Here is a 26286-nt window from a genome sequence, read left to right on the forward strand (position 1 = left end):
CCAATGCGTCTGACTCACACCAAATGACTCATTCTCCCATGATGCCTCTATATGCCTGCAGGAGAGGGATGGGGAGGATGCGGCCGTACCCAGACATGAGGGGCAGGAGAGGAGGGAGGGTCGCTCTGATGGGGAGGGCCGGGCCTATGGGGAGGGGCGGTCTGATGGGGAGGGGCGGTCTGATGGGGAGGGGCGGTCCGATGGGGAGGGGCGGTCCTATGGGAAGGGGCGGTCCTATAGGGAGAGGCGGACCTATGGGCATGGGTCCTCCTCCACCCCCACCCATGCACCTGAGAGGCCCCTACCCACCAATGCACAGGTAAAGCCTACCAGCCACATACGAGTCATTCAGTAGATAAGTTGCCATTCATAATGTTATCAAGAGTGTTCATCAGTTCATTATTGATAAACGATCATAAATCAAATCATATAATGTCCTTGTTGTTAGTTGGTGTTTTTAACTTGCTCTTGAAATCACTGAACCCTTCCCACCATAGACACGGCCCCCCTCCGCCTCCCCCCCTGGGCCACCCTGGTTTTAGAGGGCACCCACCACACCCCAGAGGAAGAGGCATGTCCCCCGGACCCCCACGCCACTTCCACCCCAGGGGCCCCAGAGGGTAAGATGTTTATTAACATGTACATCAACCACTCACTCCATTCCTCCCTCCCTCCTTCTCTACAACTGTTATAACACATACAGCTTGTCTCCTCTTTCTTCCCTATGTCCTCTAATTTCCCAAACTCTTTGTCTCAATTGATGTGAATCACATTTAATGCCTCTTCTTCGCGCTTAGCAATGGTACGGTTAATCAAATAGCATCAAATGGTGAATAACAATGAAAAAAAAGGTTAAGGAAACATGAATAAATCCTAGTAAATCTTAAACCCTGCTCAAAGTTTTGGACCCACAGTTTTAAATAGTGCATGAAAGAGATTTGTGATCAACACAGTGAGTAGCTGAAAGGGGGAGAGCCTCCAGTGCAGTGGAAGAGATGAGAGGGGGTACACACTGCTATCAGAGTGTACACCCTGGTGGCAGAGCACGAGAATCCAATGTGTGATTTTATCCTTTTACACAGCTACCACAATGGACCAGCTTCTCCTCCTCATCATCCCCCACCTGGCAGAGGCCAGAGGTGGCCAGGGCCCCCTGGTGGCCGACGGTTTTAACGCAGCCTGCCCTAAAATAATACAGTAACAGAGAGCTTTACAGTCTATAGCAGCAAGCCTACTGGGCTGGGGTGGCTAAACTGAGCTAAGAGCACCTTAATATGTGTCATAAAAAGAAGACCCCTTTTTAAACATCCTTATGGAACACCCTGTAGCCAAATATCTGGATATTGATATCGTATACCAGAGGAGAAGATGTGAATCAACAAGTGGACACTTAAATGCCTCAGACCTTAACAGTACATAAAGGCATTCTCACTTTCATTGTAACTTTTGTTATTAGAAAAAAATGTGCTCTTGGTATTAGGACAAAGTTGTATAGTATTGAGAGAATGAAAATATGATTAAAAAAAGAGTCCCAAAGGGATGATAAGTGTTGATATTCAAATCCCTTAGATGTCATGTGGTCTTGTGGTGGTCACTCTGTGAACCTTAAGGAATATCTGACCCTAATAAAAAGAGAAATTACACATTGTGTGTGAGTGAGAAAGAAAAGAAGGCAAGAAAGAAAGAAAAAAGAAAGCAATGTGCAACAGCCCTCAAGCACCAGTTACTAGCACTAGTTTCTTACACCTTGGACCTCCCTAACTTTCCCTTTTGTTACGTGGATATACTTTTGTATTACAACTTCACCAAGCAGTACACAACTACAGCAAAAGCTGTTTAGACTCACATACACATTCTTAAGTGAAAGACAATATTTTTCATGTCAAGTATTCATGATTATTTTACGTGACATTTTTATATGATTAATGTGCAGCTATTTTAAGTTAATGCATATTGCTATTTGGAACAATTCATGCTTGTGTTCAGCAATCTATATTGTGGAATGACTAAAGAACTTAAATTAATACTATATTGAAATAATATAACAAATATATAGTATATATACTAGCAGCATTTACAGTATATTTCAAAGCAAATTACGAAACAAGTAATTGCTTCAGTTTAGTCTAAGATACTTACTATTCAGTGTGTTAAGTTTTGAAGTGTTATCATACGTTATACTTACTGTAACTGACATAACTTTGTGGATTTGTGGATGTACTTTTGGAAAACAGTAACAACTATGACGTAGTCGTGAAGGAAAAAAATAAAAGTAAAACTTAACTGAACTGCTCTTTTTATTGTTTTTTTAAAGTCCAAGTCTGAGAGTCAACTTGACACAACATGACTGTAATTTAATAAAGAGAATGGACAACAATGTTATTATACTATAAAGTTACACAGTGGCTACACTGCTGTTGTTATGGTAATGGTCCCACTCAGACAATTGCTGAGTTATCACTGAAACACAAACAGCACATTATGAATGAATTTGCTTGAATCAGTTTTAATGCAATTGATATTTTTGCTGCACACATACACATATATAATGCAACACTGATGCATACCTTGACATGAATGTAAGGTCACATTGTCATATTTGCTAAGATGAAGTTGGAGGACCAAGAACTCTTATGGGAAAGTCTTAACTGTAAAAGTGAAAATGGGTCAGGAGAGTTTGGAAATGATCACACAGAAAGAAAAATATTTTATAGTCACGCTGAGGGCTGAAAGCTACAATAATGCACACCATAAATGACTTGAGAAAGCAGTGCAACTATGCAGTAATGTTATTCCGAAGAGCACTATATGCAGTAGAAATGCCTTTGACACATGGAACACTCTGAATGAGCCAACAAACCCAACCAGGTGAGATTTGACCAACGGACATTCCACTCTAGAAATGTACCGTACTGAAATGTTTCCTCCGTATCAATAACAACTTCCAGACAGAATTCCAATGGTAGTCTGTTTAAAAGGAGGACATTATCCCCCATAGGAGTTGTAATCGGCCAAATTCACAATGTAGAATATGCTTTAGTCTCTACCATAGATCCCAGAGGAGGACAAGGGATTGAGTGACACAAGCACATCCCACTGTTCTATATCTTTGATAAACGTTTTACATAAAATATTTGTTCTCTCTTGATTGTCATTAGTTAATCTACCCCAGTCTGTTGCAGTTGCATGTAAAGGTGCAACACCGACCTCATACATACAGTACACTTGAAACCCAAACGAGATCAAGCACAGTGTATTATCAGCATATTGTTATCTAATAAACACTGTTTTACTGGTGCCACCCTTCGAGTCATTAAAGATGATAAACACACAGATATTACAAATAAAGTGAATAATCCAGTTGTTATGGATTTATGCTGACTTTGTAGTTTTTACATGATACAATGCCTAGATACAATGCAGAAGTAATGCAGAGAGTTAGAGAAAGGTAATGAATATATGCAATCATATGGATAGACATTTATTATTAATGAACAGTACATAATGCTGACAAAACAAGCATATGGCATTACTTCTGAAAAGCAGAAAAAGTGCATACTCAATGAGTCCATGTAGACACAGAGCAGGACCGCGCAGCACCTAATCCAGTACACACACAACAGTGGAGGCTGCTGAGGGGAGGATGGCTCGTAATAATGTCTGGAACGGAGCCAATGGAATGGCATCAAACACATGGAAACCATGTATTTAATAACATTCCACTAATTCCGCTCCAGCCATTACCACGAGCCCGTCCTCCCCAATTAAGGTGCCACCAACCTCCTGTGACACACACTGTGCTTCAGAAAAAAACAGTAGGCAGGTGTTGCACCTTTCCCCCTCTGTACATCTCTATCCCCTTCCTATGAACCAATGCTTCTCTGCTGCCCTCTCTCCCAGTCTTCTTTTGGAATCCCCTCTGCTTTTAACTGTGATAATGACAGACTGACTGTTGTTGTCTCCAGAAGGGGGGTTTAGTGCTTCGGAAGGCAGCAGACCCCAAGAACTCCCCCCACCCCCCCTCTAAATTGAGACTCCTGGTGTCCAAATCCCTCCCCTCCCTCCCTTTGAATCTTGGAGATTCTCTTTTACAGGATGGAAATGGAGAGAAAGTCTGGAAACCATGGTCAATCTACATTCTTTTGAAGCAGGTGAGGCAGAAAGGAAAAGGGAGAACATTGCCTATTGTTTCTGTTGTCTTTAGATGTATTTTGTAATACATCAATGAATTGCCTTTTTAGGTACAACGCTATGGTATATCTTACATCCAAACATGAATGTACATAAAGGACACTGAAGCACACAAAGAGCCATAAGCTAAGGTATGTTTTTAGCAATATGATAATTATGGTAATAATGATTTCCATATGTAAATTACAGGGTTTAAGTGGGTTTTGTTAAGTGTTGATTATTACGTTCAGTCAATGAGGGTGTCAATTAATCGCGGCCGTGTAGGCATGTTTTGCATCGGCTGAAAGTAGATTTCATGGGATTTGTAACCGGGCTGCCTCCTGGGCGTGAGCCAGGTGCCCTGTTCAAAGCCCACGGCGCAATCGGCTCGACATTTAGTGAATTAATTAATCACGTGTAGTAATTAGTAGGATTCTGGGTTTTCCCATGCAAAAGTGATCGCTTTGGATAAAAAAATATTTATCTGCCATCCCAATGAAAAATAGTTAGAAAATTCAAACATTTATTTTATGTAAAATATGTATGTTTCTGGACGATGCACCATGCTGCCTTGTTGACAAAATTATTGAGCGGCACAGATTACTGTTAGATTTCAGAATGGCGCTCCTCCCTCCCCGCTTTCGCTCGATGACGTGCCAGGCCATTGCCCGGTGCCCTGCGGCTCAGCATTATCGTAATGGCCCAATCGTCAATAGATGATTTAAAGGCCCAAAGCAGACGTTTTTATGTCAATATTAAATTATTTCTGGGTAACAATTAAGTACCATACTGTAATAGATTTCCATTCAAATTGACAAAAATAGCTTTTTAGCAAAAACTATTTCTCAAGCAAAAATTTAGCAAGGACTGTCTGGGAGTGGTCTTAGTGGGGAGGGGGAAACTTAAAACTAGCTGTTATTGGAAGAGCTTTGGAACTCACTTTGTTATTGGTCAAGTGGAAATATGTAACTTTTTGGGCGACGACCAAATTCACATAGAAATGTGAGTTATAGATCTATCATTCTACTTGAAAGCAAGTCCAAGAAGCGGTAGAGCTGTTGTTCTATGTGAGCTATTTCTATCCTTCCGTTCTTAAATGCTGTTTTTGTGTCTTTTACTTTTGGTTTTGTACATGAGCTTAAAACAGCTGAAACAATATTTTTGGTTTTGGAAAGTATATTCACAGCGGTTTAGATTGTACTATCTTATACTACATTTAACAAAATATAAACGCAACATGTAAAGTGTTGGTCCCATGTTTCATGAGCTGAAATAAAAGATCCCAGAAATGTTCAATACACAAAAAAATCTTATTTCTCTCAAATGTTATGTACAAATGTGTGTACATCTCTGTTAGTGAGCATTTCTCCTTAGCGAAGATAATCCATCCACCTGATCATTACACAGGTGCACCTTGTGCTGGGGACAATAAAATGCCACGCTAAAATATGCAATTTTGTCACACAACACAATGCCACAGATGTCTCAAGTTTTGAGGGAGCATGCAATTGGCATGCTGACTGCAGGAATGTCCACCAGAGCTGTTGCCAGAGAATTGAAAGTTAATTTCTCTATCATAAGCCGCCTCCAACATCATTGTAGAGAATTTGGCAGTACATCCAACCGGCCTCACAACTGCAGATCACGTGTATGAAGTCATTTTGGCGACCGGTTTGCTGATGTCAACGTTCTGAACCGAGTGCCCCATGGTGGCATTGGGGTTATTGTATGGGCCTGCATAAGCTACGGACAACGAACACAATTGCATTTTATCGATGGCAATTTGAATGCACAGAGATACTGTGACGAGATCCAGAGGCCTATTGTCATGCCATTCATCTGCTGCCATTACCTCATGTTTCAGCATGATAATGCACAGCCCCATGTCACAAGGATCTGCACACAATTCCTGGCCTGCATATTCACAAGACATGTCAACCATTGAGCATGTTTGGGATGCTCTGGATTTACGTGTACGACAGCGTGTTCCAGATTCCGCCAATATCCAGCAACTTTGCACAGCCATTGAAGTGGGAAAACATTCCACAATCAACAGCCTGATCAACTCTATGCAAAGGAAATGTGTCGCACTGCATGAGGCAAATGGTCTGACTAGTTTTCTGACCAACAGATCTGTATTCCCAGTCGTGAACTCCATAGATAAGGGCCTAAAGAATTTATTTCAATTAATTGATTTCCTCATATGAACTGTAACTAAGTAAAATATTTGAAATAATTGAATGTTGCGTTTATATTTTTGTTCAGTACAGAGCCTTAGGAAAGTATTCAGACCCCTTGACTTTTTCCACATTTTCTTACGTTACAGCTGTGTTCTAAAATGGATCAAATATTTTTTCCCCCTCATCAATCTACACACAATACCCCATAATTCCAAAATGTGTATAGAAATGTTTGTAGATTTATTACAAATAAAAACATAAATACCTGATTTACACAAGTATTCAGACCCTTTGCTATGAGACTCAAAATTGAGCTCAGGTGTATCCTGTTTCCATTGATCATCCTTGAGATGTTGCTACAACTTGATTGGAGTCCACCTGTGGTAAATTCAATTGATTGGACATGATTTGGAAAGGCCTGAATGCCAAGCTTCACGTCTGGAGGAAACCTGGCACCATCCCTACAGTGAAGCATGGTGGTGGCAGCATCATGCTGTGGGGATGTTGTTCAGCGGCAGGGTCTGGGATACTAGTCAGGATTGAAGGAAAGATGACCGGAGCAAAGTACAGAAAGATCCTTGATGAAAACCTGCTCCAGAGCGCTCAGGACCTCAGACTGGGGCGAAGGGTCACCTTCCAACAGGACAACAACCCTAAGCACACAGCCAAGACAATGCAGGAGTGGCTTCAGGACAAGTCTTGAGTGGCCCAGCCAGAGTCCAGACTTGAACCCGATTGAACATCTCTGTAGAGACCTGAAAATAGTTGTTCAGCAACGCTCACCATCCAACCTGAGAGCTTGAGAGGATCTGCAGAGATTGGGAGAAACTCCCCAAATACAGGTGTGCAAAGTTTGTAACGTCATACACTCTAAAAAGAAAAGGTTCCTGGAGTATCCTTTAGGGGTTCTTCAAATTGAAACTGTGGGGGGAACCTCTAAGTTCTTCGAAGAACCCTTTTAAAATGGTTCTTCAAAAGAAACCCTTTTAATGAATCCTCAAATAACCTTTTGAGGTACCTTTTTGGGTACATTTTTGAACTCCCCCTTGCCCTATTATTAATAATAATACACATAATAATAACACAATATTTCAGTTGTCGGTGTTTATTAATATTTTAGAGGGAAAACAGAATTTAAAAATCTAAATATGAGGTAAACGCCCAGCCGAGCCCCAAGTCTAATGGGTATATCCTCCGGCATGTTGATGTTAATGTGTTGATGTTCTCCGTATCCATAGCCAGATTTGGCAGTGCACGGTGATCGAACAGGTTTCCTGTTATACTCATCAGAGTTGTAGGGAGGGTGAAGTGTGTGAATCCCAAAAATTGCAATTATACAGATTTTTAAAAAAAATTGCACATGGCAGTCAGTATTCATACCTTGGTTTTTATGATAAATGTGAATGGAAAAATTACTTTTCACTTTTGATAATGTTTTTTATACAAATACCTTGTAAATAATGTAGAGGCCTCTGGGATTTCCATTGAAGAGATAAGGGAGGCTGCTGTGACCAAGTCCTATCTGGTTTTAGAGAAAACAAAATTAACTGTAGATGATACATGTGATCTGCAAAACATACCAATACCTTTGTGTGCCTCCTGGTCTGTATACCTGCAGACTCAGACACACACAAAAGTGAGCAGTTCAGTCATCTACACCCAATGCAGCTATAGCCTTTAATATATTCTTACTTCGTTGTTGGATGATATCCATTGAATTGTGTCCATTTTCTGTTTTAGAAAATGGACAAAGTGTCAAACACTGCCATTTGTACAAATATGAAAAGATAGATGGTATGATCATAACAATATAAATTTAGATCATTCAAGGGAGAAGCCTTACCTTACATTGAGGAGATCTTAACATTTTTCAGTTAAGTGCCTGCACCTGCTGTCATCTCAAATTCAAATCCAAATCTTTCAGTTGGGCAGTTAGTTGGTGGGGATTCTTGCAGGAACCTAAGTTGGTTCCTCAATGAACCCCACCTCCTTTTGGGTTCTTGAAGAACATTTTGGGGGCATTTTTCAGAGCCAAGAACCCTAAGGTTCTTCAAGGAACTTTTAGGATCATAGAAGAACCCTTGTTGTACCCCTAAGTTTTAGTGTACCCAAGAAGACTCAAGGCTGTAATCGCTGTGAAAGGTGCTTCAACAAAGTACTGAGGTGAGGGTCTGAATTACTTACGTAAATATATGTTGTTTTTTTAATTATACATTTGCTAATTTCTATAAACCTGTTTCTGCTTTGTCATTATGGGGTAGTGTGTGTAAATTGATGAGGGGGGGGGGGGGGGGGGGGGAATTATTTAATCCATTTTAGAGTAAGGCTGTAACATAACAAAATGTGGAAAAAGTCAAGGGGTTTGAATACTTTCTGAATGCACTGTATATGAGTTTTAGCAACCAGGAAATGGCAGATTGATTTCTACATAGTGCAACTTTAACCAATTTACTGCATGGTAATATCACCATGGAAAGCCCAAACCTCCGCCGATGCAAACCTGCTGATTAGAAGGTCCTGTGTAGATTGTATTTTCGACCAGCAACTATCAGGAAATAACACAGATCACATTTTTACAGTGTTAGTTTCATCAACTGTTGTACAATATGATACAAAACACAAGAAAAACTGAATTTCGACTGCACTGGGCCTTTAATAGATTACCACCAGTCCATAGCCTATGTCAGTACAAATGATCAATATGGCACTGAAATATAAAATATACATACTTGACATAAGGACAGCAGAAAGGACCTTAACGTTGCCCGAGTCAACTGCAGCAAAGACTTTAAAGCGATCCAAGCTTCCTCACTCATCTCCACCCAAGGTTGAGATGACTCAGAGGTCAATATGATTAATGGCTGTGCGTTGTCTTCTTACGTATGACTCATCTGGATCCAGGGGTAGGGGCCGGATCAGAGGTTTTTATGTAGAGCAGCCAGAGGAAGTGACCATGTTGATTAAATGAAGGGAATTTTACTAGGACAACTGCTTATATAACATGAAGCACAGGCCTTTCATTTGGTCAGAATAAGGAAAGGATCTGAAATTCATAATCAGTAGCCATTGTGGTGAGTATGTTAAAAATATATATTCTAATTCAATGCAATCATTTCCAGTTTGTGTATTGCTGTTCTTCAATAAACATCTCAATTCATTTTGTGTGTTGGCCTTCTATACTGATTACAGAACGACACAAAGCAAACCAAATCAATACTCATCAAGAAAGCCAGTCTGCTATGGTGCATACGTTACATCCAACATAATCCTTCTTTATCTGGCAAATAACTCTCAAAATATCTTAATTTATGTTGTGAAAACAGTTATGAATCCAACTGACTTGCACATGGTACCAGTATTCCAAAGAACACATCGTCAAACAAAGATAGACATGATAATTAATAGTTTAATAACAAAACATACATAACATACATCTTGTAGTCTTTTGGAGTACAGAAATTTGGACATTACAAGAAAAAGAAAGCCAACTAAAATGAGCAGCATAAGCTTAACTCAGAGAGCAGATGACTACTGACCATCTCTCTGGACTGAGTCAGTTTCAGTTCTTGCTTTTGTGGAGGATGCCCTGATACGGAGTCACTGCTTGTTCATGAGGGTTGGCCTGAGCTAGGGGCCGCACAGTTACACTAACTATTTGTTCAGAAGTTGATCAGATCATCTATGCAGCGCCTTGCTCTGGCTGACCATTGTCAACAAGCATATTCTCTGGACCGGTCTCAGGGCTGGAGGTTCTGTCGTCTTGATTGGGTGCTGAGATAAGCAGCTTATGTATGTGGCTGGGCTTCTCTTCAGTTGGCGGGTCGTTCCACATAGGTTCCAGGATATGCTCTGGAACCTTCTCCATGGAGGTCTAAAGATAGACAGATATTACAACCAGAAGTGGAGTCGTACTTTCAAATTTGAGTGTGTGTATATAAGAATGCTAAATACTTTATCATATCCAAAACAGATTAAGGCATATGACTGATCTTATTCCTGATTACATAAGACGGCATAACAAAGCAAAAAAAATAAAAAATGACAAATTGTAGATGGTTGACATTGTGGTTGACTTAGCTATACCATGGAACCTATTCAGACCCTGCATATTTCAAGACATGGCATATGGGGTTGTAGTGAAATACCCAATGGGCTGGACGATTATTTTCTTCTCACTCATCTTGAAAAAACATTTATTTAAAAACGTGGAAAAATCAATCAATCCACCATCATTAACACAATGGAAACATCTAAAGATTTATTATTGAAATAGCATGGGCGAAGGCCATGTGGCAAACAATAATGGAGGCACTAGGGATGGGGTGCGAGCATGTGTGTCTGGGCAGAAGAGATGTAGACGTTTTTTGTGTGCGTTTGAAAGTTATTCATATTTTTATTTAACTAGGCAAATCAGTTAAGGACAAATTCTTATTTACAATGGACGGCCTTTATTATGTGTATGTTTGTATTTGGTGTCGGAAAAAAGGGGACACAAATGTAAAATAAATTTGTAGAAAGGAAAATCTACCCAGGACCTGTAACATCTTCTCAATCTTACCTTGGTCACCTCCATGGCCACACCCTCTGGCAGATTCCTCTGTATGTATTCCAGGTACACCTGTGCAGTAGATCCAGTCACACGAGAGAGCTAAGGGAGAGAGATGAAAAGGGGATGTAGACATACCACTGACCCCCTGTATCAGTCCATTGAACCTTCCCTATAGCCATCCATCTCATCTTGAAATAAACCCTATGAATCCATTGACTCTTCAGGAGTTCTAACAGAATCAATAGGAGTGGAAACAATCCCCAATGGTATGTTCTAGTTCTGAAAAAGATGAGAGAAGAGGCATTTGTTGGAACTTAAGGGTGGAAGAAGACTGTTTGCCTCACCTCTATGCAGCGGTAGTGTGTCCTCATTTCGTACTGGACCCTGTGTTTCTTGAAGATGTGGACAGATTTCAGAAGTGTCAGCCGCTCAATATTCTTTGGAGGCTCAAATCTAGTGCAAAAAGAAAATAGACAGCCTTTTGAGTGAGATGTGTCCCACAGTGAGAAAACAAAAACATTGAGCATCATCAAAGCAGATTGGCACTGCTATCTAAATGTAAAAGTGGGTTAGAGATGCTCTGTGCTCATTTAGTCAAAGGACAACTCAGAGATGGGAACATAATAAACTGATGTGACAGTAACAGCTTAACACCCCTTAATGTCAACTCACACTTTGCCCAGAGTGACTCCCAGCTCTTTGGCAGCCAGGATGGCGAAGAACTCATAGCTGTCCAGGACTGCTTTGTCATGGCCCTTCACCAGCACAGACACCTTCTGGTACAGCGTGTCCGGCTCCTCTGTGACAATCACCTGGAAGGAAAAGAGAAATGTGTAATTTACTAGATAAAAGTTCAGCAGAATAGTGTTTGTCATCCATGCTCTATATAGGGTACTGACTTTTTCCTGGCCATGTGATCTGACAATGAAAACTCAGGGTCCTAGTTATAGACTAACAGTGCATCAAGGCGATGTAGACAAGGTGTTGAAGGAGTAAAGCCGAAACCACACAGAGACACCGTCAAGGCTATTGGCACAATAGTGCTGGGGGCATCAAGGCTAGTGGCGCTGTACTGGGAGTGTCAAAAATAAAACAGGATGACTCACAGATGAGGGAAGAGAGGAAGAGAAGGTTCCAGTGTGGAGGCAGGCTGCAGGCAACTGGAGAGGGCTGTTGTAGGAGAATGGAGAAGGTGAAAATGGAGTTGGATTAGTTAGCTATAGGATTGACAAGTAGTAAACGCTCACTATATGGATTTTACACTTGAAGACTATAGCTAGAAAGCTAGTAGCTGACTAAACGCAACTCCATAGTGAATAAAGTTTCTAATGAACTCCGCCAACAGAGTTGAGTAGAGACCAGGCTTTGTGGAATTCAGTTCTGACTACATTGATTAGCCCAACCAAATCAAAGTTTATTTATCACGTGGGCCAAATACAACAGGTGTAGACCTTACAGTGAAATGCTTACCTACAGGCTCTAACCAACAAAAACATGTATTAAGTGAACAATAGGTAAGTAAAGAAATAAAACAGTAAAAAGACAGTGACAAATAACAGTAGCGAGGCTACATACAGGCACCGGTTAGTCGGGCTGATTGAGGTAGTATGTACATGTAGATATGGTTAAAGTGACTAGTGACTATGCATATATGATAAACAGAGAATAGCAGTAGCCTAAAAAGAGGGGTTGGCGGGTGGCGGGACAATGCAGATAGCCCGGTTAGCCAAAGTGCGGGGGCACTGGTTGGTCAGGCCAATTGAGGTAGCATGTACATGAATGTATAGTTAAAGTGACTATGCATATATGATAAACCGAGAGTAGCAGCAGCATAAGAGGGGTTGGTTGGCACACAATGCAAATAGTCCAGGTAGCCATTTGATTACCTGTTCAGGAATCTTATGGCTTGGGTGTAAAAACTGTTGAGAAGCCTTTTTGTCCTAGACTTGGCACTCCGGTACAGCTTGCCATGCGGTAGTAGAGAGAACAGTCTATGACTGGGGTGGCTGGGTTCTTTGACAATTTTTAAGGCCTTCCTCTGGATTGCAGGCAGCTTAGCCTGGATGGCAGGCAGCTTAGCCCCAGTGATGTACTGGGCCGTACGCACTACCCTCTGTAGTGCCTTGCGGTCGGAGGCCGAGCATTTGCCGTACCAGGCAGTGATGCAATCAGTCAGGATGCTCTCGATGTTGCAGCTGTAGAACATTATGAGGATCTGAGGACCCATGCCAAATCTTTAGCTTCCTGAGGGGGAATAGGCTTTGTCGTGCCCTCTTCACAACTGTCTTGGTGTGTTTGGACCATTCTAGTTTGTTGGTGATGTGGACACCAAGGAACTTGAAGCTCTCAACCTGCTCCACTTCAGCCCCGTCGATGAGAATGGGGATGTGCTCGGTCCTCCTTTTCCTGTTGTCTCCTTAGTCTTGGTTACGTTGAGGAAGAGGTTGTTATTCTGGCACCAACCGGCCAGGTCTCTGACCTCCTTCCTCCCTGTAGGCTGTCTCGTTGTTGATCAGGCCTACCACTGTTGTCGTCTGCAAACTTAATGATGGTGGAGTCGTGCCTGGCCATGCAGTCGTGGGTGAACAGGGAGTACAGGAGGGGACTGAGCACGCACCCCTGGGGGGCTCCAGTGTTGAGGATCAGCGTGATAGATGTGTTGCTACCTACCCTCACCACCTGGGGGCGGCACGTCAGGAAGTCCAGGATCCAGTTGCAGAGGAAGGTGTTTAGTCCTAGGATCCTTAGCTTACTGATGAGCTTTGAGGGTACTATGGTGTTGAACGCTGAGCTGTAGTCAATGAATAGCATTCTCACATAGGTGTTCCTTTTGTCCAGGTGGGAAAGGGCAGTGTGGAGTGCAATAGAGATTGCATCATCTGTGGATCTGTTTGGGCGGTATGCAAATTGGAGTGTGTCTAGGGTTTCTGGGATAATGGTGTTGATGTGAGCCATTACCAGCCTTTCAAAGCACTTCATGGCTACGGACGTGAGTGCAACGGGTCTGTAGTCATTTAGGCAGGTTGCCTTTGTGTTCTTGGGCACAGGGACTATGGTGGTCTGCTTGAAACATGTTGGTATTACAGACTCAATCAGGGACATGTTGAAAATGTCAGTGAAGACACCTGCCAGTTGGTCAGCACATGCCCGGAGCACACGTCCTGGTAATCCGTCTGGCCCCGCAGCCTTGTGAATGTTGACCTGTTTAAAGGTCTTACTCACGTAGGCTACGGAGAGAGTGATCACACAGTCGTCCGGAACAGCTGCTCTCATGCATGCTTCAGTGTTGCTTGCCTCCAAGCGAGCATAGATGTGATTTAGCTCTTCTGGTAGGCTCATGTCACTGGGCAGCTCGTGGCTGTGCCTTCCTTTGTAGTCTGTAATAGTTTGCAAGCCCTGACACATAAGACAAGCGTCAGAGCCGGTGTAGTATGATTCAATCTTAGCCCTGTATTGACGCTTTGTCTGTTTGATGGTTCGTTGGAGGGCATAGCAGGATCTCTTATAAGCTTCTGGGTTAGAGTCCCGCACCTTGAAAGCGGCAGCTCTACCCTTTAGCTCAGTGTGAATATCGCCTGTAACCAAGGTCAATACTTTACAAATGTTTTTTTTATAATTAAATGTTTACCCTCTGTAGTTGTGTGCCTTTGTTTGCTGAAATCCCACATTTTTCAATAAACGTTCATTTAAACCGACTGTTTGCTCGTTTCTGTTTCTCAAAGATGGCAAGTCAGTGCAAATGTGCACGTCTCCGATTACTTAGGCCAAGGGCTCGGTGGTTGTATTTGACGTTTATTGAAAAAGTATGGATTTCAACAAATGATGGTCAATACTTAAAAAAATGTACAATGGAGTTGAGTTTAGTCCGCTAGTTAGTTAGGTACATACCGAAATAATGTAGATCTCCCATGATATCTGCAAGCGTTCAATCCTATTGATCCCTGTAAAGACTGGTAAAATTGTTATTAGCTAAAACTGTGAATTAACAAAACATGATCAAGGTAGCTAGCTATGGTCCAGGTTGTTAGTAAACGCCATAGAGCAGAGCTGGCTGGCTAACTAAGTTCACACGCAGAGGCAGAATCTGTGCGATAAGCTTCGTGTATTAGAGAAATGCATGTGGATAACCCATTAATAACGACAACGCAAATATACTTAATCTTAAGTATAGTAAATACTGTACCGATTGTGAAACTCCCACGAATATCCTTCCGAAGGTGCGAATATTTCGACCGATTACCACGGGGGCCGCCATGATTTTTGTGGGGGCGGGACAGTTATCTTCTTCAGTGACAGACAGACCACGAAAGCGGTGAAATGCTGCCTCCCTCGGAATCGGAGTAATAACAGGTTTAATCGTTTTATTTTGTATAAGTTATAGGTACATTTAGCCATCTAATTTCTTCTAGAACCTACCTTTGTGCTATTTTGCAAAGAAAATATTATCTTACTAAGTCATGCCACATACTATGGTCTGCCAATAAAAAGTACTTTTCTCAAATGTTGTTCCATATATTCAAGCAATTCAGAAAATGTAGATTGAAGATATTCGTGTCTCCTATATTAGCTGTTTTTATCTACAGAAAACGAGGTGTAGCGGACCAAATCATGTATGTCACGTGATACAGTAGCCCAGGCCACGTTCAGTTGCCAAACGTTGTCAAACGTTGCCGATAGAAATGCCATGAATAGACCTGATGCGATCCCTCTACATAGAGATTATATAACATTGCTAGAGGGCCTTGGTCATAAACTCTCAAAGTTCCAGAATGGATTGAAAATGGCAGCCATATTGGTCAGGGAGAAATCCAAACCAGTCTAATTGGAATGAACGGCAGTAGAGGCATAATCCTGATTTCACTTATGCTGGGGGGAAAAGTAAGGCATCTGATATATCAGAAATTGTGTCATAGATTTATTGTCAACCTAAAATATTGTCATATAATTATAAATACAGTTTATACAACTTTTATATCAATGTTCTGTATAAATAGCCTCTAAAATATGTAAACAGTCCATAAATGTAAACATTTTTGTTTTCTTGGAAAACTGTAAGTGCTATTATATGATACAATATCAGTACTTGTTGCACTTAGAACTTGTCTAAATCCTATCATCAAGTGATTTCAGCCAGTGATTTTCAGGTTGTGGATTCACTGCACTTTTTGAATGGAATGTTAACATATTGGCAGTAAATTAAAACAATTAATTTAAAACTGGCTGGTTAGCTAGCTAACCAACATATAGTGCAGAGACATTCTTCAAATTCATTATTTTACACTATCTTATCACAGCACTGGCAAACCATGTTTGACCAACTTCCTGACCAAAATGTCTGAACTTTATCCCGTCATAAGAAGGTTAATGAACATTCTATTATTTCATAAGAAGGTTAATGAACATTCCATTATTTTCATTCCTAATTATATGTGCCACTACGTGTCTGAGGCCTATTTGTTCTACATAGCCTATTTCTATCTGAACGTTCCAAAACGTTGCGTCCTACTGAACGCGCCCCAGCACAGGCCCTGCCCTGTACATTCAGCAACAACACAAGACAAGACAAGGGAAGGGAGACGAGAGGTAAGCGGTTTCTCATTGTCCATTGATATTTATCCAGCGATATTGACGTTAGGTCTCACATGATTTTAGCAGACTGACAACGATACCTACTCCCTTGCTGTTATTGCAATTAGCCACACAAACGAGTCTTTTCAAAACAAAACGGCTAGCTAGCTAGTTTTCTATCGGGCTACTGACTAGCTAACGTAAGCTAACTAGCTAGCCAACCAATTTACAGTGAAGATGCCGATGCTAGTGGTTGGTAACGTTAGCTAACTAGTTTTGTGATTTGTAAAATGTCCAGATAAAATGGGACAATGCCGGTATTTCTGTCTGTGGCTTACTAGTTAACTAGGTAATTAATCATTTAGTTACCCGCTTTAGGTATGTAGTGAATAAGCTGCTAAATTGCTAGCTGGCTAATGCAAATGCTGCCAATATTTAGCAGAATGGATTGATATTATTATATGGTCACTGTTATTTAGCCCGCTATTCGCTAAGGTTAGCTAACGTCACTGATTGGGCTGTGCTGCCAAAAGACCAAAGTATCAAATACTTGTATATAAAGAAATATCCCCAGTTTATGGTGCTAAACCAACTTGATTCTGGAAACTAACGTTAGTTAGCAGGGGTTTATACGGGTATGCTATTTATTGGAAATCGAATAGCTATGTTGTGGATAATTATGGCACTGAGCTGTTAACTAGCTGATGTATCTATATATGAACATAGTCTGAATCAATGATTTGTAAACCGAACGGGATGGCCAATACGTTTGACAAAGGAAAGCTCCAATGTTGTGCCTCCCATCGAGTTGCTTCACAGATCACAGCCGAACAATATTTGTCGTTTTTTTATTGTCCTTTTGCGTCGTGGTCTTTATGACCATTCGCCATGCATTCTCGCGCTCTTGATTTCTATCTCAGATTTATCTCTGAGTCTCAACAATGTGAACACAAACGGCGCATTTGGGCTGGTCTTGGCATATTTATTGCTGCTGTATTTTCTCAGGGGTATCAGTTCTCCTTGATCTTCTCCTTGATCACCCAATATAAAATGTTTATTTTTCTCAATTTTTCACAGCACTCCTTGACGGGATCCCCGACATAGATTGGAAGGCAAGCTGGGTGACATAATGATGTTGCTGGGAGAAGCAGCACTCCCACGGGTTGGGGTTGACAGCTGGGGTTTATTCATTACAACAAGTCTTTTGCAAAACGTTTATTAAACGGACGCAAACGTAACGTGGAGGGCCCTACCTGCGTTTGTCCAATAGAAACTCTCGTTTTAGTTGCAAAACATTTGGTTTTGGACTCATGATTACAGCCCTGATGTGAGGAGTCCCATTTCATACATCGCATGGAGAACAGTTGTTCGGTTCAGCAGTGATGCCACACCGAATTGGACCATATTCAGAATAATCGGATGCTCCAGATTGAAGCAGTGGATGGTTTGGAATTGAGATTTGATGCCTGCATTCTATGAGTTTTTTTTAGTGCTCTGACATTTGCCTTTTGACATGCACTCAACAAATTTGTTTCTTACAGGGCTAATCAAGGCTCCAAGAATGAATGTTTTTTAAACTTATTGCATAGTTCAAAGTTGTTGGAGGAGCTTTGTTAAGTTGTTAGTTTAGTTGGCTTTGAGTTGCCAACTTGTTCCAGCACTGTAGCCTACGACTGCAAACAAAGGAAAATAGGTTTTCTTATCCTGTGATCGGATCTACTGTAGTTATAAAATTCCACTTCATGTTAAGTAAAAAAAAATGTGTTCATGGATAACATTTGGTAGTACGCAATGTATAGACCAATACTTTAATCTTTCACCTCCGTGGTCAATACTCATGGAGTCAGTATCACATTGACAGGACTTACTGATTTAACAAATCGAAATGACCTGAATGTGTGCCTTTGAACTTTTATGCAATCTTCTACGAAATCACCACTGGCCAACCATGTTATTTAGATAATTTGGTGATCAACAACTGATCAGACTATTTTCTTAAAAACGTATGGGAACAAACACCTAAATAGACTACCAAAACGTCAAATAATATGCAGCGTCTGTTCCACGGTGCCGACACGAGTTTGCCTGCAGCGGAGTGGAAGCGCTCATAGCTGGACCACCATTCTTTCCAAAAGGCGCGACCTACAGGATTCTTATACCTCATCGTGGAACGAGTTGCGGTCAGCAGGCATGTTCGCCGCAGTGGAGCATGGCCCCGTCCTGTGCAGCGACTCCAACATACTCTGCCTGTCATGGAAGGGCCGGGTACCCAAGAGCGAGAAGGAGAAGCCGGTGTGCCGGCGGCGCTACTATGAGGAGGGCTGGCTTGCCACAGGGAATGGGAGAGGGGTTGTCGGGGTAACGTTCACATCCAGCCACTGCAGAAGGGATCGGACTACCCCACAGAGGATCAACTTCAACCTGAGAGGACACAATAGTGAGGTAATAGATATGTTTATTTTGTGATTATAAATGTGCACATTGAAGTAATGTTAGTATAGAATCCTAAATGTCATAAGTATTTAGAATATTTTTTATCTTGCTTTTCATGATTTCTAACATCTAATAATACATTAGACAGTTTGTTTCATATCATTCAAATGTTGAAGTCTGGGTAAAGTAACATCGTATTACCAATTTAATTACTCTCATATACGGTATTGTTAGTCAGTGAGCTCGTATTACTGTGTTTCCTGTGTAAAAGAGAGGAGAGTGGCTGTTGGTTACTGTGGTTCAGATGGACCAAGCTGCTGTGTCAGTATTCCACAAAGCAGCTGACTAGAGCGGAACCCTACAGTGACTGAAGTACTGACTGACTCCCGCAAGAACTGGTCCCGAGCGTGACCACAGTCCCACAAATGTTATTTTAGCCATATGTGACGCAGCTCGTTTGGCAGCCATGGTTCCAGCAATTTTACACCCTATAGGCAATATCACAATGAGCAAAATGAACCCAAGAAATAGGTTAAATTATCAGAGTTTCTCATGTGACCCATTTATATCATAATATAGGCTATCTGTATTACTGGGCTATATCAGAACTCTTTATTATTGTATTATTTTTTTAGTGTCTTTTTGTTAGTTTTTTTGTTGCCCTTTTTTCTTCCCAATTTTGTGGTATTTAATTGGTAGTTAGTCTTGTCTTGTCATCGCTGCAACTCCCGTACGGACTCGGGAGAGGCGAAGGTCGTGAGCCGTGCTGCCTCCAAAACACAACCCAGCCAAGCTGCACTGTTTCTTGACACAATGCCCTCTTAACCCGGAAGCCGGCCACACCACTGTGTCGGTGGAAACACCGTACATTTGGCGACTGTGTCAGCGTGCACTGTGCCCGGCCCGCCACAGGAGTCGCTAGTGCGCGATGGGACAAGAACATCCCTGCCAGCCAAACCCTCCCCTAACCCGGATGACGCTGGGCCAATTGTGCGCCGCCCCATGGGTTTCCCGGCTGCGACAAAGCCTGGACTCGAACCAGGATCTCTAGTGGCACAGCTAGCACTGTGATGCATTGCCTTAGACCGCTGCACCACTCGGGAGGCCCAAAACTAGTTTTTCTCATGGCTCTCTCTTCCCTCTGCAGCAGACATTTGGTGAGCAGTATGTTTGAAACATCGAATCTCAATAAAATCACAGTATTTTCATCTCAATATATATCGCATCGGCACCAAAGTATCACGATAATATCGTGAGATCCCTGGCAATTCCCAGACCTATACAATATTGTGTGCTATATCTTGGAAAATAAATACATGTGACTCTATGACAACATAATGTTTGTTTCTAACATTAGGGCTGCTAAATCGGGCTTCGTGTTTTGTTTCCGTGCCATGATACTAACGATTATTGCGACTACTGGAATCGTCCCAGCCCTACTAAATTATAGCTTAATCATATTTAGGAAGTTCATTTTCTTAGAAAATAACTGCCCCGTGCTTCTCTGGCCATGCATATATCCCAGTCTATTTAATAGATAACAGACACTCACCTGATCTCGCACGCCCAACTAGGAGAGGTATGGCTACTGAACTTGAAGCAGCAAGAATGATGAGAGCAGACACTTGCACTTTTTCTTACGTTTTGCATAGCCTATAGCCTACCCTTTAGGCGCTGGAAGATTTGCAGGCAGAGACAAATAAATGGGTTATCAATATTTATTGCACCTCTACTCACGTTGGTTGACTGCCCTCCACTTCTTTCCATTTATAAATATTTATTTCCACACACTGGTGAACTGCACTGCAGCCTAGTCATGACATAGGGCGGTGGCAGGTAGCCTAGAAGGTAGCCTAGGGGTTAGAGCATGTATTCCCAAACTGGGGTACGCATAATGCCGCTGGGGGTATGCCAAATAAAAATGTGATTCACATTTATAAAAATATATATTTTTTAATTATTTGTATCTTTTTACAAAAACAAATATTTTCATTTTCAAACAGTCCATTTATATTTTCCAACGGGGCTATACATTTGGGTGAGGTTTTTTCTCCCCTGAGCAGCCTCGTTTCATTTAAACCATCTAGTGTTCAGCGAAATAACAACACAATGTCAAATACAGGTAGCCTAGTCAAATAATTAACATCCAATCACAGTAACCGTTACTCTCTCGCGGGAATTCCACAAACGGTCCATATGTAGCCAAAAGTAGCTTCTGCTCATTCCGTTTGCTCGAAAATGGTTTTAAAAAACTAAGGCCTGGTCCATAGAGACACATACCAGCTCTACTGGTAACGTTACTACTGCTACTACCAGCAGTACTACACCTGCACCTGTTGACGAAACAAGTTGTTCTGCTTCCACGAGCACATCCAATGCTTAGCATCAGTAATTCTACATTTGTTTTTAGCCCAGCTAGCATGGACACTGACAGTTGTGAATCTGATGCAGTCGAAGAGCTACTGCCCCCTTACCTGGGAAAGCACCGAACAACAGACAGGGACGTTGGACGATTGAAGAGGCGCAAATATGATGAGAACTACATTGAATTGGAGTTCACTTATATTGGGAGTAGTGCCTTTCCTCAGCCACAGTGTGTTATATGTGTTAGTACTTTTGCACATATATCACAACTTGATGAAACAAAACATGTCCATTAAGACGACTTTCAAGTAGTAAGACATGTATAAAAGCATCAGATACCATTAATAAGAAGGTGCTAGAAGCGTATTATATGGTGAGCTACCGAGTAGCTAGGACAGGCAAGCCCCATACTATTGTGGAGGACTAAATTCTTCCTGGGACAATACTGGGGGGAAAGGACAAAAAAACTATACGGACAATGCCTTCATCAAACAACACTGTTTCACGACGCATCAGTGACATGGCAAGAGATGTTTTGAAACAATTACTGCTTCGCATACAAGCCAGTGAATTCTATGCGTTACAGCTGGATGAGTCAACAGACGTGGCGGGCCTGGCACAGCTCCTGGTATATGTCCGTTACGTTTATGAGGGGTCAATTAAGGAAGACATCCTCTTCTGCAAACCACTGGAAACCAGGACAACAGTAGAGGATATTTTTAAAGTACTGGACAGCTTTGTGACATCAAATGGACATAGGTGGTCGAGATGTGTTGGTATCTGTACTGATGGTGCAAAAGCCATGACAGGGAGACATAGTGGAGTGGTAACGCAAGCAGTTGCTCCCCGATGCCACTTGGGTACACTGCAGCATCCATCGAGAGGCTTTTGCTGCCAAGAGAATGCCTGACAGCTTGAAAGACGTTTTGGACACTACCGTGAAAATGGTAAACTTTGTTAAAGCAAGGCCCCTGAACTCTCGTGTATTTTTTGCACTATGCAATGATATGGGGAGCGACCATGTAATGCTTTTACAACATACAGAAGTGCACTGGATATCAAGGGGCAAAGTATTGACACAAAAAAAAAAAAAAAATGCATGATTAATTCTCACACGACTGGCCTATCTGTGTGATGTTTTTTCTCGCCTGAATGATCTGAATCTAGGATTACAGGGACTCTCCTCAACTATTCAATGTGCGGGACAAAATTGAGGTTATGATTAAGAAGTTGGAGCTCTTCTCTGTCTGCATTCAGATTTGTTTTTGTGCAAATTAACTCAAGCTTACGGACAATGTCAAATGTGATATAGCGAAGTACCTGAGTGAGTTGGGTGCGCAATTATGCAAGTACTTTCCCGAAACGGATGACACAACTGAATTTGTTATCCCTTTCATGCCCTGCCTCCAGTCCACTTACCGATATCTGAACAAGAGAGCCTCATCGAAATTGCAACAAGCAGTTCTGTGAAAATTGAATTTTATCAGAAGCCACTGCCAGATTTCTGGATTGGGCTGCGCTCAGAGTATCCTGCCTTGGCAAATCGCGCTGTTAAGACACTGATCCCCTTTGCAACCACATACCTATGTGATAGTGGATTCTCAGCCCTCACTAGCATGAACACTAAATACAGGCACAGACTGTGTGTGGGAAATGATTTAAGTCTCACACTCTCCAATGCAACCCAACATTGCAGAGTTATGTGCATCCTTTCAAGCATACCCTTCTCATTAACCTGTGGTGAGTTATTCACAATTTTTGATGAAGAAATACGGTTTTATATGTAAGATGGCTAAATAGAGCAAAATGATTTATTATTATTTGTGCCCTGGTTCTATAAGAGCTCTTTGTCACTTCCCATGAGCCGTGTTGTGACAACTCACATTATGTTTAATAAATGTATAGTGTGTGTGGCAGGCTTACAATGATGGCAAAAAAACACATTTGAGAGTGCGCTGACCCTGGTGCTAGAGGGGGTACGCAGCTGGAGGTTGAATGTTTGAAGGGGTACGGGACTATTAAAAAGTTTGGGAACCACTGGGTTAGAGCATTGGGCCAGTAACCGAAAGGTCGCTGGTTTGAATACCCGAGCCGACAAGGTGAAAAATCTGTCTGTCACACTTAATCCTAATTTGCTCCAGGGGTGTCGTACTACTATGGCTGACCCTGTAAAACAAAACATTTCACTGCACCTATCCTGTGTAATCTAATCTGCGGCGACAAAATCATTTTTTAATCCCAAAGTTGTCTGTCTGACCGCCCGCTCCCACATGCAGCATGAAAAATGTTGAACGTGCTGCAATGATCTATGCCGGGGCCTGTGGGAATGCAGCCATCTAGCTCCACGTACCTGAACTGACACAATGTTTTTTATGAGGTTGTTGAATTAGGTTTGCAATAGTTGTGTGTTTTTAAGGATTTTGGTTGATTCTCATTTTACCCACTTCCAGTCATGTTCATTCAAGTACATGTTCATCCGAAACAACAGTTCCCCCTTTCACACTTTCCCTAGTAATGAAGTCTGTAATATCCTTCCCCAGACCATATTTCATATAAAGCAATAAATACGCATATGCTTTGGGAAATGTAAAATCCATAATTTGGTAGCCGGGCGCATAATTCGGTGTCTCTGACAGTGTGGAAATGAGTTTGCCTAATGAATTCTATCAGATTAGGACGAATGTGCTTACTCGCATCACATCAGCGCTCTGGTGAGTAGTGAAGAGAGCAGAGAACCGACTCCCATGACCAACTGACCAGGGTCTCCACTCTATATTTATGCGACTGGCTGCTGGCCTGAACAGGAAAATCCACTTTATCAGCAGTTATGGGAAGGGCATCTGTGCCGCTGTACTTTGTCAGCGTGGGTAATGATGTACCTTCGTGTTAAATAGGACACCTCACAGAATAGAATAGGCCAAAATCTAATGTGAGCTCAAACAGAACAGCCAAGGTCAATAACTACGACAGACAAGATTAGATTGGTCATAATCACCAGAGCAGCGACAGTTACGGGTAGTTTAGTCCTTCAGTGTTTTCTGCGATCTGAATGGATGAGTTGTTTGGATCCTGGACAGGAGTGGGTCGTAGGGAATAAAGAGAAATGCTTTTAAAGACATGCTCCGGTACTTTGGCGACTAAACGTTTTTTTTTAAATCTCCCTCTTTGGACTGGATGTGTCAATGTGTAGTTCATACATGCGTAATCTACGAGCAGAATTACTGTTTTACCTCAATTGGCCACGAAATCCCTAGTTTGAAAGCAACTTTTCTTGAAGCTGTGCTGTGCCATATTCCCCACATTTCCCCTCATGTGGGCCAGCCCCTAGCAATTTGAGTTCTAGCCAATAAGCTTCAGCCCCTTGCATTTGAGTGACATCTAGCAAGAAGCCTGCTCAGCATTATCCAATGAAGTTGCGGGGCAGGTCCAATGCCTCAGTGGACACAGCAGAGCGAGAAAGCCACGAGATGGTGCACATACAATGCCTTCAGAAAGTATTCACACCTCTTGACTATTTCCACATTTTGTTGTGTTACAGCCTGATACAGACGTCGTTCCTAACTCAGTTGCTGGAGAAGAAGGAAACCCCTCGGGGATTACACAGAGGCCAATGGTGACTTTAAAACAGTTGCAGAGTTTAATGGCTGTGATAGCCAACTAAGGATGGATCAAAAACATTGTAGTTCCTCCCTTAGGGATGCACAATATATTGGTGAGCATATCGGAATCGGCCAATATAATCTAAAAATGCCAACATTGGCATCGGCCTGATGTCTGTCTAGTTTAACGGCGATGTGAAAAACCGATGTCAAAGCTGATGTGCATATCTATATAACGTAAGTAGATGATGTGATGACACCACAAAACAAATGATGCTACACAGAACAAATGACGCTAATGTAATGACGCTACACAGAACAAAAACAGAAAAATACTAAGGGCACACTTCCAACAATTAAACAAGAAGTTGAGCAGTCATCTGAAAGAGTAAGACAATTTCAGCGAGACAACTCAAAGGTGAAATCCATTGATGCCAAGATAATGGAATTCATTGCCCATGACAATCAACCGCCCTCTGTCGTGGATGATGTTGGCTTTCACCGACTGGTCGAGCCCCGATACACACTATTGTTCAGATGTTGCCCTACCGGAGTTGTATGTTTCAACAATACTGTGCATCTATAAGCTACTTGCTATGGGCGTCACTGCTATTAGCTTCACAACTGACATTTGGACCAGCCCCATGAGCATGCTGAGTCTGACAGCACAGTGAGTTGATGAGGATTTCATACTGAGGAAAGCCATATTGCATGCTCAAGAATGTGCTGGTTCTCATACCACTGCTGCCATTTCAATTGCATTTGAGAACATGTTTGAAACTTGGAAACATGAACACACTCCTAGCGCCATTCGAACAACTGACTCGAGAAATAAGCTCATCAACTGCATCTACAGTAGACGTGATACCCTCTGTCATGGCATTGAAACTCCTGAACAACAACTGCCGACACAAACCGTGGGGTTAACTTACAAAAGTACTCGAGGCTGTGAACAAGAGATTCGGTGACATTCTCTCTGAGCCTCTTTACTGTGTCGCGACCATGCTCAATGCTAGGTACAAGGACCACTACTTTGATGCAGACAAACAGGGTTTACGTGAAATGTTACATACACAGCTGGATAAGATGGAAACGGACACAGTGACAGTGCGCACCGAGGAAGAGGACCCACGACAGAAGAGACCATGGACAGACAGAACTAAATCTTCACTGCTCGACATGTATGATGAAATCCTGGTTGAGAATGAAACGACTGAACAAATGAACAACAAAACAGCACAAAGTTAGTGAAATAAATAGGTTTTGATTATGTTTTACAGGTAATGGGGACATACGTAAATGCCAACAAAATATATTTTTGGTGTGTAACCTTTTATTTAACGAGGCAAGTCAGTTAAGAACAAATTGTTTTTTACATTGACGGCCTACCCCGGCCAAACCCGGGACGACGCTGGGCCAATTG

The 26286-nt window shown here is 41.9% G+C and overlaps 3 protein-coding genes across 4 annotated transcripts in view; 2 read left to right on the plus strand and 1 right to left on the minus strand.

Annotated features, from left to right (window-relative positions):
- The first annotated feature begins 226 nt into the window (after positions 1–226).
- Positions 227–2232, plus strand: si:ch211-51e12.7 (uncharacterized protein LOC336335 homolog). The gene is made up of 3 exons (XM_038962868.1): positions 227–319; positions 498–620; positions 1083–2232. Exons 1-3 carry the CDS (start codon positions 255–257, stop codon positions 1171–1173), a joined length of 279 nt encoding a protein of 92 aa, XP_038818796.1. The 5' UTR covers positions 227–254; the 3' UTR covers positions 1174–2232.
- A 7506-nt stretch (positions 2233–9738) lies between these two features.
- mrps10 (mitochondrial ribosomal protein S10) lies at positions 9739–15175 on the minus strand. Of its 2 annotated transcripts, none has more exons than XM_038962752.1 (7): positions 15083–15175; positions 14788–14849; positions 12006–12069; positions 11572–11711; positions 11244–11352; positions 10909–10998; positions 9739–10221 (listed from the first exon to the last, which is right to left on the minus strand). In XM_038962752.1, exons 1-7 carry the CDS (start codon positions 15152–15154, stop codon positions 10030–10032), a joined length of 729 nt encoding a protein of 242 aa, XP_038818680.1. In that variant the 5' UTR covers positions 15155–15175; the 3' UTR covers positions 9739–10029. The 2 variants fall into 2 exon arrangements, with proteins under 2 accessions (XP_038818680.1, XP_038818681.1); XM_038962753.1 differs by having other exon boundaries at positions 14788–14840; positions 15083–15162.
- Positions 15176–16444: 1269 nt separating this feature from the next.
- Positions 16445–26286, plus strand: part of tulp4a (TUB like protein 4a) — a 58089-nt gene continuing 48247 nt past the window's right edge. Inside the window, exons 1-2 of the mRNA XM_038962294.1 lie at positions 16445–16482; positions 17545–18909. Coding sequence (XP_038818222.1) covers positions 18658–18909 — 252 coding nt within the window. The 5' untranslated portion in view covers positions 16445–16482; positions 17545–18657. The remainder of the gene's footprint in view (positions 16483–17544; positions 18910–26286) is intronic.

The sequence above is a fragment of the Salvelinus namaycush genome, chromosome 24, assembly GCF_016432855.1.
Source record: "Salvelinus namaycush isolate Seneca chromosome 24, SaNama_1.0, whole genome shotgun sequence".
NCBI lineage: Eukaryota > Metazoa > Chordata > Actinopteri > Salmoniformes > Salmonidae > Salvelinus > Salvelinus namaycush.